At 43.0% G+C, this 13,988-nt stretch overlaps 1 protein-coding gene across 1 annotated transcript in view; it reads left to right on the top strand.

Moving 5' to 3' along the window:
- Window positions 1-13,988, top strand: part of LOC144792263 (uncharacterized) — a 236,308-nt gene that overhangs the window by 90,570 nt on the left and 131,750 nt on the right. Inside the window, exon 2 of the mRNA XM_078667186.1 lies at window positions 9,652-9,850. Within this exon, the coding sequence (XP_078523312.1) occupies window positions 9,652-9,850 (199 nt within the window). The remainder of the gene's footprint in view (window positions 1-9,651; window positions 9,851-13,988) is intronic.

The raw sequence follows: 13,988 nt of genomic DNA, 5'->3' as shown, positions 1-13,988 counted from the left end.
CTTCCCTGCGTTCAACTTGAGACAGTTCAGGTCCATCCACAAGGAGACCTCCGCAAGACAGGTCCTTAGAGAGGTTGCCATGTTGACGGAGATCTGTGGCAGGGTGATGATGAGATGAGTGTCATCTGCATATGTGATGATATTGAATCCACGTTGTTTGATGGCCTCAGCCAGGGGGTGCATTTATGAGTTAAATACAGTTTGGCTCAAGGAGGAGCCCTGTGGCACCTCCTGCTGCAATAGGAGCACGTGAGAGTGGAAGGATTTTGAAACTCCAGGAAGGTGCGCTCCTGCAAAAAGGAGACTACCCACTACAGGGCTTTGTGGCCGACACCGCAGCTCCACAAATGCTCGATCAAGAGGTTGTGGGACACAGTGTAAATGCCGTACTGAGATCCAACATTTGCATTGCTGCAGTGTCACCGCCATCTAGAATTTGCCGAATGGAGGGCAGACTCTGTGCTGTGCTCAATAGGCTTGAAGTGTAGCAGCCTCAAGCAGTCATCTAACAATTCAAACCAAGTATTAAGGGAGCATCTCTAGACTTCGCTGGAAAGGAGGCATATATTTGCCACCGTATCTGAAAAAAAACTGGCTAAGGTGCTACAGCCATCCTCTGATGGCGAGGTGGACTCTAAGACTCGAGACACTGAGGAGAGAGACTTCACGATGGCAAAGCCTTCTCGCGAGGAGATCTAGGCAGATTGAATTTTATTAGTGTAATAGTCTGGATTGTCTAATACGGCAATGGTACAATTTGAGGGCAGTCAGGTAATTAGTTTTACTTATAGTCTCATTCGTTCTGCAATAAAGACACTCCAGGTGCTTGCAGTTCTTTTTGAGTGCTAGGAGTTGGTCATTAAACCACTTGGCTGATGGTTTGTGTCTTCGAGAAGTCCGGTTAGCCAAACAGGCTATTTGATCTAAGGCATCAGTGATCCAGCTCTCCAATTTAGAGCTGGCATTATCAACACAGCTCTCAAGGTGGGATATGTTGGTGGGAAGGCCTGGTCTGCAGTCTTAGTGGCCCTAATGACAGGTGAAGCTGGTCCAGATACCATTGTTGCGCTTGCTCGTTCTCACAAATAATCACCATCAGGTTAGATTGGAAGAATACTGTATGTAATTATCTTTAACCACTTTATCACAATAGTATTCCCCTTGAGATGTGCATTTGATACAATGATAAACGTATTAACACGTGGCATTCTCCAGCCTTCAAAGATGGAGGACTAAACACATTGGTTTGGTGTTCTTCCATTTGAAAAGCTTCTGTGCCATCCTGCTCTAATGAACTATGAGAGAACCACTGTTAAAGTGATGTACCTTGCCAGATACCAGCATTAGATTGTCTCTGCTTGTCTCTATAGGAACCTGGATGTGAATCCTCCACACTTGTTGTAGTAATCCCTTGCCCTAGTGTTGTGCATCCTAAAAAAGATATATTTTGAGTAGATCAATGGAAGGAAGAAAGTGAAGGCTAGCTGGACTGCCCTTAGTTCTCGTCTTTTGAAGTCATAAATTGCAAAGGAGACCACTCCACCCAAGCCACAAGGCCATGCATGTGTGCTCCTCATCCTTCCACCGATTATGCAAATCTTTGACATATCCTTTTATTGTATGTAAAGTATTACAAAATCAGTAGTTTAATTGGACACTAATGCATCACACATATTTACAAGCAGGACAAAGGACAGAACTCCTTCTTTGACAGTTCATCAAGAACCTTTCAATCTCTTTTGTTGACATATATTTAAATGTGGCTTATACGTCGTTGAAAGTACGGTAGACTACGTAATGGTTTTCCAATTTTTTTACTGTTTTTACAGAACTATTTTTTATGAGTCATCCATTCACACTTCAATATTGTGTTTATATCCAGGATTCTCATGCCACAGAGGTACTCACTTAGAAATCAGAAAGGCCAACATTTTATGTCTGCACACAAAGATACTGCATGGAAATATTCAGTATTTGGAAAATATTCCATGGTGCACTCCTAGGGATTCAAGCATTTCTATAGGAGACTATATCATGAGCACAAACCAAGCACCTTCCGCAGATGTGTTTACAACTAAGGCCCTCATTATGAGCCTGTAAATATCTCTGTTATTTCATGTTTTTCGTTTTATTTACCATTATCAGGGGTCCCGGTAATTCTAGGGGGCTGGAGGATAATGGGGATTATGAATTTAGGGAAATACAGTGAAAATCTTTCTTAGCATGGCAATTCCTGCATTTTTGCTCCAGTATTCCACTTATAGACTTTGCCTGCTTGAAGTAGGTGAAATCTCCGGGTTGCATACCACTGAGCAGAAGTGTGTTCCTGCTGAATTCTTAATTCCTATGGGTCTGGTAACTGGAATTAACAGGTCACTCAGAATGAGGCCCTAAATGTACGAAAGATGTATTCCAAGAATTGCCAAGTGGTTTCAGAGATTACTGACTTGTGTATGTTCTGCGAGTTACAGTCACATTCTAACTCTGCTTTCTAGTGGAGTAGTGAGGAAGTGTAAAAATTGAATAGTCAATTTCCTCTCATTCCAGTCACGTCCCCTAAGTAAAAGCCCCATCCAGTAGCCTCATTGGCTACTTTGTGTACTAGTATTTATTTATTTATTTATTGCATTTATAGCGCGCATCAGCTACCCACAAAGGGTTTCCCGGCGCTAGTATAGACCAGCAGTTAATAAGGATGGCTGATGTGGGTAGAAAAAAAGATGCTGGCATATAACAAAGCAACAGAGTTCATGTGTGATTATCCTATGGTACATAGAATGCGCGTTCGATGGCCTGAGGTCCGGAAGCTTGCACTCCATGTGCTGTATCTGACAAGGCATGTTCTGCCGGAATCAAATATGACTCCTGTTTCTCTCGAAAGGCAGTTGTGGGAAATGTGTCTGGAAGTAGCAGGCAGGGCCTGTGTGACTCTAGATGTTGCACCAAAGTACTCTTAAATTTGATATTTTGTAGATTACCGCAGTCTGGGATTCAACGTGAGATTAGTGGAACAGGTTACTATCGTGATAGGAAAGGATCTTTTGAAGGGAATTTGTTCACAAGGAAAGGCATTGTGAACAATAGGTAAATGATAATGGAGTTCATTTGGCATAAGAATAACATTTGGATTTTTTAAGGAGTATACAGACCGTAATGAATTTGCTTATATTATTGGGAAACATCCTTTACGACGCAACTTTTACCACGCAGTGCCTTTACAACGCAGGTTTTTCAACGCAAGTCATTACAACGAATTGCGCTGGGGGGCGCTCTAGGATGGGTAATAGTTTAATTTACTATCCAACACCTTCCCTACTATCCACGGGGACTGGAGTTGGAATAGTAAATTAAACTATTCACTATCCAGCACCCCCCAACGCAAGTCATTGTAACGACTTGCGTTGAAAAACCTGCGTTGTAAAGGCATGCGTAGTAAAAGCCTGCGTTGTAACAACGTACATCCTATATTATCAATAGTTAAAAGGTCTACATGCAGAGTGACACAACCACGTCTCTTTTGAAAGGTTTAAAATGAGTGTGGAAGATTACAAATAAAGTTGTTGTTTGTGTACGTATCTGCATGGCTCTGTTCATGTTGCTGGACTATGTTGTGTCAGGCTTGGATGCAAAAATTTGGAGCACAGTGGAAAACAACCTATTAGATAAAATTAACCATGCCCAAGAAAAGTATACTAAACTATGGGTCTAATCACAAACTGGCCGAAGGAGAACCCATTGTGTACAGTAGGTTAGATGTACTCTTTACGTTAGTGAAAAAAAGTCTCATTTTTGTGAAGGGAAATTGTAAGGGTGGTCTTCGATGCTAGACAAATATAAATGAAACAGGTCCATTAATGCTAATATCAAGGATTTTTTTTGCTTAAATTAATCATTGTCAAGACCATTCTCATATAGAGAGTAAGGGCCGTATTACGAGTATGGCGGTCCAAGGACATCCATACTCGTGGTGCCGGTCCAACCACCACCACCTCCCTATTGGGAGTGTGGTGGTCAAACAGCTGCCTCCGTCTGGTTCCCGCAGCAGTGCGGACAGGGGCAGGAATATGCATGGGGTGCCGATTCCAACTTTCCTTTCCACCACTCTTTTAATGGCGGTGAGCCCGCCATGATAAGGGTGGTGGACATGGAAGTAATGGGGCCCCTGCTGCTTCTGGGGGTGCATGCAGGGGAGCACATGTTGAGCTCCCCCCTGGAATTGCACCCCGTTCCTGCATGTTATGGCATGCACAGCATGGTGCATGCCACACCGTGTAGGAACATGCTGCAGGCGCTGTCAAGGTGGCAGTCTGCTGTTAAGGTTCTCCTATGAGCCTTAAACAGCCACTGCCGTGAGACTGCCGCGACACCGCCCGCCCATTATGGATTATAGTCATAGTCTGTAAGACTATGGATGGTTTAGTTAAAATGTGTCCAAACTGAAGAGAACAATATACTAGGAGAAGTAAAGGAATGAATGGAGGACTTAAAGGCACAAGGGAGAATATTTGTGGTGCTGACTTCAGTGTCCAAGGCGGAATGAAAATGGATCACCTAATGTACTGAATGGGCATGTGTGCAGTGGTCAGTGTGTGTGCATGATCCAGACGGAACAATGATTTTGAAATGTATTCATAGTTTATTATAACCAGTTAGTGACATTTCATTTCCTTATTTTTATTGTCTTGAAAGGATGAGCGAGATGTGTTGTGTAGAATGTGTAGTTAGTGTTTCGGCTAGATGGTTGGGCAACTGATTGTATGAGTATTGCGATGTGACTTCAGTAGTTCAGCTTTGATTGAAGCCACTTGTGCTACGGTCAGGAATACGCTTGTTTCTGCAATACATTACCTACTAAGCTCCTTACAGATGGAAAATATATGGTGTGATGAGATTTATTGCAGTGTGTGACTGTATACGTACTTAGTTGGTGTATATGGCTTTTTTACTACGGTAATAAGATTATTGCAAGGCTCTCTTACTAGGCAAATACAGTGACTTCAGGGGCACAACCTTACTAGGCAAATACAGCAACTACACAGCTACTTTACTAGATGAACATAGTGACTGCAGGGCTACTTTACTATTCAAATAAGATGAATGCAGGGCTTCTTCCTAGGGGATGTGCTACATTGTATATTGTGTGCCTGGATTGCACCTTAGCTGTGTTAACTTGAACTTTAAAGACTGTAAACATTGTTGTAGAAGAACTGATGAGTTTTTCAAGTCGACCTAAGGACAGCTGCATAGGATAACATTAGTCACATATCTGGTATTTCACCAAAATATTGGAGAAAAAATATTGTGATACAAGAATATCATGTCAAAACAATTGTGGGACAGAATATAGAAGGTAAGAATATTGATTTTTTAGGTATAGAATATCGTTTTTTAAAATATCATTTTACAGAGTAAAGTTGTCTTTAACATAGTTGTATGCAATATTGTTCTTTAACTTACTATATATCAATTATTATATTATTATGTATTAGTACTTTGCCAATATTTGTTTTTCATTTCTTTCACTTTATTTGCACTTTGTTATGTGATTTTTTATTTTTTATGTATTTAGTCATTTTAAATTTTGTAGCAGGTTGTTGGGTCGTAGGGGATTAGGCTGGGCTGTTATTTAAAATATAAATTATTACTTTTAATTACCTTTGTAAGTTAAATGTTTGGTAATTATGTAAATGATTTAATAGATTATTATTTTAATAATTTTAGTATAGTTTGTAATTTTTAATGTAAATATTTTGTATTGAATTTGTCAATTTTAATTGTTGGGTTTCTATGGGATTATGGAAGTAAATTATTTCACATATACATTATTGTTTATTTTTAATGATTTTTATGTTAATTCAATTATTTAATAATTATGCAAACGATTTTATTGATTGTTATTTTAATTATTTGTTTTTAATTTACTGTAAGTACCTTGATCAGTTTATTTTTACACTGTGTATGTCTATTTATACACAATTATGAAGTTGTGCAAGAGTTTTATATTTATTTGTTTTAAATGTAATTGTTTTATTCGATGATTAATTTAATATTAACATTAATAATGTTTCACGTTAAAAAAATGGTTTTTTGTTATTATCAAGGGAAATCAATGTATTTATTATATGTTTATTTCTTATATGTACTTTTCTAATATGAAATTTGTATTTCTTCCTCTTAAATTGTAGTTATCTATAATGAATATATATTTCATATTAAATCTGTTTAAACATTTTTATTTTGCAATGTATTAATTTTTCTTTGTTTAAGTGTAGGAATTGGAATGTATATTTAACCCTTCTGAAGTGCAGCACTTTCCCTACTCTTGTTCAGATAGAAGTGGGAATAGGAAACCTAACCCCTCCAATGTCCAAAACGTTCACCATTGTTGGTTTGACTGGAAACAGGAATAGTAAAACTAATCCCGCTAAAGTCTAACCATATTTCCCTATTTCCCTATTGTTGCTTAGGTTTGAGTGCAAATAGTAAATCTAACCAATCCAAAGTCCAATACTTTCCCTATTTTTACATACATTGAAGTTAGAATAGTAAATCTGACTCCTTCAAAGGCCAACTCTTTCGCTACTATTGTTTATTTTGGAGTGTTGGTTTTTTTATAATTTTTTTTAATTATAAATTATTTATGAATATACATATTTTATATTTTTTATTTAAATTGTATTTGTGTTTAGTTTTTTGGTATTAATGTTTTTTTATCACATTTATTGTATATTTCTTACACATATATGTGTTGATTTTAATATTTAAATTATTTCCAATAACTTTAATGTATTTAAAAAATATATATATTTGTATATTTTGTAAAGTATGTATACACATTTTTTATTTAACATTATTAATCAAACTGTTTTTGAATGTATTATTATGTTCAACTTTAATATTTGAAATACATTACATATAATGCTATCATTTTCAACAATAATCTGTTCCACAATATTATTTTCTTGAAATTCCTGTGTCAGGATATTTTTAAAAGACAATATTTCGTCTTCCAAACCATATATCTGGTACCTTTGAGTTGTATTTTGGCTGCAGAAGGTGTTATTCATTTTTCTGTATTTGAATCTCAATTTTAATTGCTCTGTTTTTTACTTACTTGTAAATACATGTCCTTTTCCCCTTTGAAGGTATAGTGCTAGCTGGACATCCTAAAGCTAAGCATTCAGTTAGAGTGCCATAGCATTGATCTCCCTGGGAAATTAGTGGTAAATTACATCACAGGATACTGATGATAAGGGCTTTACTGCTCTAGGTTTCGCACTTGAAGGCCTCACAGCCACCAGCCCTGCTCCTATGCATGGTCAGAGGGTGAAGCCCTGTTCACTGTCTGCTCCAAGTAATGTCAGATGGTGAAACACAGAACCGAGGGGCTGATTATGATGGCGGATGGACTTCAGTCTGTCCGCAATTGTATTAGGGATTGGGACCGCCCGCCTACAAGGCGGCCGTCCCCAGGTCAAATTATGATGCAACCACCACCGTGGCGGTTGCATTGGCCTCCTTTTACATTGCGGCCGGTGCTGCTGGCTGCGGCACCCGCTACTATGTCAAACAGGGAGGTTTTACATATCCCCGTAGTACGTGTCAGGCACCATGCGGTGCCTGCCACTAAATTCAGGGATATGTAGGGGGGTACCAACACACAAACAAATGTGCCGAGGGAAAGGGGGCCTGCTACGGGCCCCCAATGACCATCCCCACCAGCCTTTTCATGGCAGCTGAACGGCCATGGAAAGGCTGGCGGAGAGGGACATCCTTATCCCTACTGCGTTCCCTGGCAGGCATTGTCACCATTGCAGGGATTGGGAGGCCCTCCGCTCGAGGAGCCCGTTGTATGCGTGGCGTGCGAAGTTTTCCGACCGCCAGGGAACCGCCAGCCATCGTAATGTGGCGGGTGGGGAATGGCCTTCTGATGGCGGTGAGACCGCCACCAACAGGGTGTCTGTGGCTGTCTCGCCGTCATTGTAATGACCCCCCAACTGCGTCAAACTATAACCCCTTCCGTGCGGGGGTAATTCCCCCGCTGTGCAGGGGGGCGGGGGCGGGCGCAGCGCCCCCATGCTCATGACGTGGAGAAGTGTGGCTCAATGGTTAGAGCGGCAGACCCTGATGCAGAGGTCTGGTCCGGGACCATGGTTCAATTCCCGCCTCGGCGGGTCTTGGGCTCAATTTTCTCGGACCTGATAATTCTCGCCTCGGTGCCTATTCTAATCATGGGTCCCACTCTGCAACTCTGGGCAATAGCTTGCTTAATCTCCACAACGTCCCCAACAGCGATGGGATGCCTGGCTTCACCTTGGGGGTGCCCAGGAGTGGACATTTCACTGGGAAAAGCCAGGAAGGGTTCCACAGCGGTATGCGTTACAGCGCCAGGACACCCATGGGTATTAGTGCGCTTTACAAGTACAAATTACATTACATTTACATTACATTTACGTTTACATTATATTACATGACGAGCTCAGCTCGTCATGAGGCACAGCGCTCGTGTGGTCATGACGAGCTCAGCTCGTCATGAGCACACCCGTTACCGTGGAACGCTCAGCACAGCAGGGGAATTATCCCCGCATGCGAGCGTTCCACGGCTCATGACGAGCTGAGCTCGTCATGAGCACCGGAGCGCCGTGCCTCATGACGAGCTCAGCTCGTCATGAGCATCGATGGTGATAAACAAAAGGATACAGTCCCAGAAGAACTTCAGTCCCTATGACTGACACTTTCAGAAGACTGATTCTAATTTTGTAAGCATTCATGTATGAATGTTGGAATTGTCCACTACTGATACATAGGATTTGGGCAATCCCAACCTTACCCAAATCTCGTGGAAAAATGTAACATTTTCCTCTCCAGTGATTGAACTCCTGAGGAAACTCCATCTCACTTACTGTATTTTTTACCCACCTTAAAATATTCACTGTCTGCTGTACCTTCGACAAGATAACCACCTGTATTGTTAGATTCCATCACTTTCCAAACATTGAGAAATTCCAGCGATGAAAACCAGTTAGCCGTTATATGGTATTGTATGAAAAATGAGAACAGAAACAAATTAGGATACTACCAAGAACCTGCTTCCTATGCAATTGGGCTTAGCCAACTTTGGCAAACCGTGTCCTCATCTAATGGACTACCTTGATTTGCTTCTTGATAAACTCTCCAATGTCTTGTATTAGATCAAATTTTCAGGCACCTAATGGCAACAGGGTGTACATTCAAAGTTTAATTCCTTGAAAAAATACTACAGTGTACATTAGTCTGTTGGTGTGAGGCACCTTTGCCTGTCTTGACCAACTTTGTTTTCCTTTACTTCACAAAACGTTGTGGTCAAAATAAAACCCCTACAAATACATACCTTGTCAACTTGATTTTATTTAAAGGATGTCACACTCTTTTTAATCACATTCACTCTCCTTGAACAAAAATTGCCAACATGGGATTCAACTCTGCAAACCTCTATTACCATTCTAAGATGGCTTATTCCCTATTTACTGAGTCCTCGGTACACAGGTGTGGTAGAGTGTGTATGCTCTTTTAAGTTCTCAAGGAGGCACTTGGATACTTTAAATGATCTCTTGTTCTTTGTCATGGTTTATGCTGTGCCCTCTTGACCGTGCTACATGTACCTTCTCTTAGGCTCACCCATCTGTGCGCATTAAAGGGACAGAGCACACCTACAACCCCGCGTTGTGCCAGGATGAGCACTGTGGCTCCAATGCCAAGGGTCAACACATGCACTGTCCCTTCTGCCGCGTCTTTGAGGCCTACCAGGACCCGGTCATCCTGCGAGCTCACTATCGCGTCAAACATGTGGACAAGGGACTGGACTTCGCAGGTGAGTGCTGCATGAAGGGCATGTTAAGGCTTTGGGGTCAGTACCAGGAGTTTAATTGTTTAAGCTGACCTATAATTCTGCGCCTCCTGGAAGTAGATCTATTTTAATGCAATCTTCAACAGTGGAGTGAAAGCATAGATGTACTCTTGGTAGTATTGTAGGTGTGGATTATTTACTGTTCGAAATATTATTCAAATATTTCTCAAAAGTGTATATTTTTATGTGCCCCTTCTCTAGGCAGGATAGTGTTCTTGCATGCCATCAGTGTGTCTGCGGTAGAGATGGTAAGGCATCAAATGTCAGGTATCCTCAACCTAAGAATCATGGGACCTGGGTATAGAAAAGAAAGGAGGGGGTTTTTCCAGGGTTATATCACACTGTGAAACTGTTTTGTTGATGAAGAAAAATGATGTTCTTTGTAGGAGAGTAGGGTCTGCTTTCCTATGGTCACCCCACTTTTTGCTTTTTGCTTCACTGGTTTTCGACTTAATGTGGCTGTGGGCCTGCTAATCAGACCCACAGCCCTGCTGTTCTCTCTCTAAATTTCACACCATGTACTTTAGGTACATTACCAATTGGGAATTGGGTCACTCTTGTGAGTCCCTGTACACTGTACCATAGGTACCCAGGGCATAGGTGCACCCAAGGCCTACCAGGGGCTGCAGCATATCTTATGCCACCCCTGGCTGGCCATCCAAACTGACACAACTGACTGATCTCTCAGCTGGGGCAAGGACGTGTAATCACCCCTTGCTTAGGTATAGTATTCCTATACCTACCATTATATATAGACACATATGCACCTATAAGTCACTCCTATGGCAGGCCTTAACAATCCTGAAGGCAGAGACTAACCTTGGCCAGTTGTGTCTTCATGTTCTAAGTGGAAGTACCTGGAGAGACCATCTGCATTGCCATGGTCAGTCCCTGGTCTGTGCTCCACTGTAAAGTCCATCCTCTGTAGGCAAATGGACCACCTGAGCAGTTTGGGATTCTCACCCTTCATCTGATTTAGCCACAAGAGGGGCTTATGGTCGGTCTGAATTTTGAAGTTAGTGCCAAACAAGTATGGCCTCAACTTCTTCAGGGCCCAAACCACAGCAAAGGCCTCCCTCTCAATGGCTGACCAATTTTTCTCTCTAGGGGTCAGCCTTCTGCTAATAAAAGCAATGGGCTGGTCTTGACCATCTACATTAAGTTGTGAAAACACAGCTCCCACCCCCAACTCAGAAGCATCTGTTTGGACAATGAACTCTTTGGAGTAGTCAGGACTCTTCAAGATAGGTGCAAAGCACATTGCCTTCTTCAGGTCATCAAATGCCTTTTGACAGCTTACTGTCCACTGAACCTTTTTTGGCATCTTCTTTGAAGTCAAGTCATTAAGAGGTGTCACAATGGACGCATAATTCTTACCAAACTTTCTGTAGTAACCAGACGGGCCCAAGAAAGCTCTAACCTGTGTCTGTGTGGTTGGAGGAGCCCAGTCCTTGATGGTCTGGATCTTACTCTCCAATGGTTGAACCTGACCCCCACCTACAAGGTGGCCCAGGTACACAACCTTACTCTGCCCTATCTGGCACTTTGTGGCCTTGATAGTTAGGCCTACCTTCTGCAGGGCCTCTAAAACCTTCTTCAGGTGGATCAGGTGATCCTCCCAGGTGGAGCTGAAGACAGCAATATCATCAAGATAAGCTGCACAAAAGTCATCCAACCCAGTGAGGACTTGGTTCACCAACCTTTGGAAAGTGGCAGGTGCATTCTTCAAGCCAAAGGGCATCACCACAAATTGGTTATGACCTCCTGGGGTTGAGAAAGCAGTTTTGGCCTTGGCATCCTCAGCTAACCTGAGTTGCCAATAGCCTGCTATCAAATCAAATGTGCTCAGAAACTTGGCAGAAGCCAATCTATCAATGAACTCATCTGCTCTTGGAATTTGGTGAGCATCTGTCCTAGTGACAGCATTGAGACCTCTATAGTCCACACAGAACCTCGTCTCTCTCTTACCATCTTGTTTGTGAGGTTTTGGTACAAGGACCACTGGGCTGGCCCAGGGGCTCTCTGATGGCTCAATTACTCCCAGCTCCAACATTTTCTGTACCTCAGTCTTTATACAGTCCCTGACATGGTCAGGTTGCCTGTAGATCTTACTCTTCACAGGTCGACTGTCACCAGTGTCCACCTCATGGGTGCACCAGTTAGTCTCACTAGGTGTTAAGGAAAACTTATGTCTGAAGGACTGTAGAACTTGTCTGCAATCCTGTTGCTGCTGGCCAGTGAGGCTGCCAGCTAAGGCCACACCATCAACTGAACCATCATCAGGGTTCTGAGTCAACAGGTCTGGGAGAGGGTCACTCTCTTCCTCCTGTCCTTCATCTGTAGCCATGAGCAAGCCCATGTCTGCCCTGTCAACATATGCTTTGAGTCTGTTGACATGGAGCACCCTGTGGGGGCTCCTGGGAGTTCCAAGGTCCACCAAGTAGGTGACCTCTCCCTTTTTCTCAACAATGGTGTGGGGTCCAGACCATTTGTCCTGGAGTGCTGCTGGAGCCACTGGCTCCAACACCCACACCTTCTGTCCTGGCTGGTACTCAGTCAGCACATCCTTTTGGTCATGCCAAGCTTTTTGAAGTTCTTGGCTAGCCTCACGGTTTTTAGAAGCCTTCTTCATGTACTCAGCCATCCTGGAGCAGAGACCAAGTACATAGTCCACTATGTCTTGTTTAGGCTTTTTGAGAGGTAACTCCCATCCTTCTTTCACCAGACATAGGGGTCCCCTTACGGGATGCCCAAGCAAAAGTTTAAAAGGGCTGTAGCCAACCCCCTTTTGTGGGACCTCTCTGTAAGCAAACAGAAGACAGGGTAGAAGGATGTCCCATCTTCGCCTAAGCTTTTCAGGTAAACCCTTGATCATACCCTTTAGGGTCTTGTTAAATCTTTCAACAAGCCCATTGCACTGTGGATGGTAGGGTGTAGTGAATTTGTAATTAACACCACACTCCTTCCACATTGCAGTCAAGTACCCAGACATGAAGTTTGCACCTCTATCTGAGACAACCACCTTTGGAAAGCCCACTCTTGAGAAAACTCCCAGGAGGGCTCTTGCCACAACAGGTGCTGTTGTGGTCCTTAGGGGAATAGTTTCTGGATACCTGGTGGCATAATCCACTACCACCAGTATAAATCTGTGCCCGGAGGCTGTTTGGGGATCCATTGGTCCAAAAATGTCAATCCCTACTCTTTCAAAGGGTACCCCCACCACAGGTAGTGGTATAAGGGGGGCCTTTGTTGTGCCACCTGATTTGCCACTGGCTTGGCAGGTCACACAGGAGTGACAAAACTCCTTGGCATCTTCTGACATATGGGGCCAGTGAAAGTGAGGGACAAGCCTGTCCCAAGTCTTGTTCTGGCCTAGATGTCCTGCTAAGGGAATATCATGGGCTAAGGTAAGAAGGAAACCCCTAAAGGCCTGAGGTATGACCAACCTCCTGGAAGCACCAGGCTTGGGGTCTCTACCCTCAGAATAAAGGAGTCCTTCATCCCAGTAAACTCTGTGGGTACCTGTAGCATTCCCAGCAGCCTCAGAAGCAGCTTGCTGCCTGAGGGGTTCAAGAGAGGGGCAGTCTAACTGTGCCTGCCTCAAGTCTGCCCTTGAAGGTCCCCCTGTCCCAAGAAACTCAACCTGGTCAGGTTCAAGTTCTTCTAGGACAGTTCCTTCAGGGGTCTCACAATCAGCTTCCTGATAAGACTGATCTTCATCTGAGGGCATGGGGGAAGGCACTGCCTTAACCCTACTGCTCTTTCTCTTGGGTGGTACTTGGTCCATAGTTACAGGATCCAAGACCTGTTCAGTTTGGCACGTTTTGGCCTGTGACCTGGTCACAGCAAGGACATGAGCTGATATGCCTAACATCTCTACATGAGTCCTATACTCCACTTCTGACCATACTGAGGATTCGAGATCATTGCCCAACAAACATTCAACTGGGAGATCTGCACTTACCACAACTCTTTTGAGGCCAGTTACCCCTCCCCAGGAGAAGTTAACAACTGCCACACTATGTGTAGTAGTGACGTTGCTTGCATTGGTCACCAGGTAATTATCACCCAGTACAATCTGTCCAGGGTCCACAAAGTTAGG

This window comes from Lissotriton helveticus, chromosome 11, assembly GCF_964261635.1.
Source record: "Lissotriton helveticus chromosome 11, aLisHel1.1, whole genome shotgun sequence".
NCBI lineage: Eukaryota > Metazoa > Chordata > Amphibia > Caudata > Salamandridae > Lissotriton > Lissotriton helveticus.
Note: the sequence above shows the minus strand (reverse complement) of the source record. Positions and strands in the feature narration are given on the sequence as shown.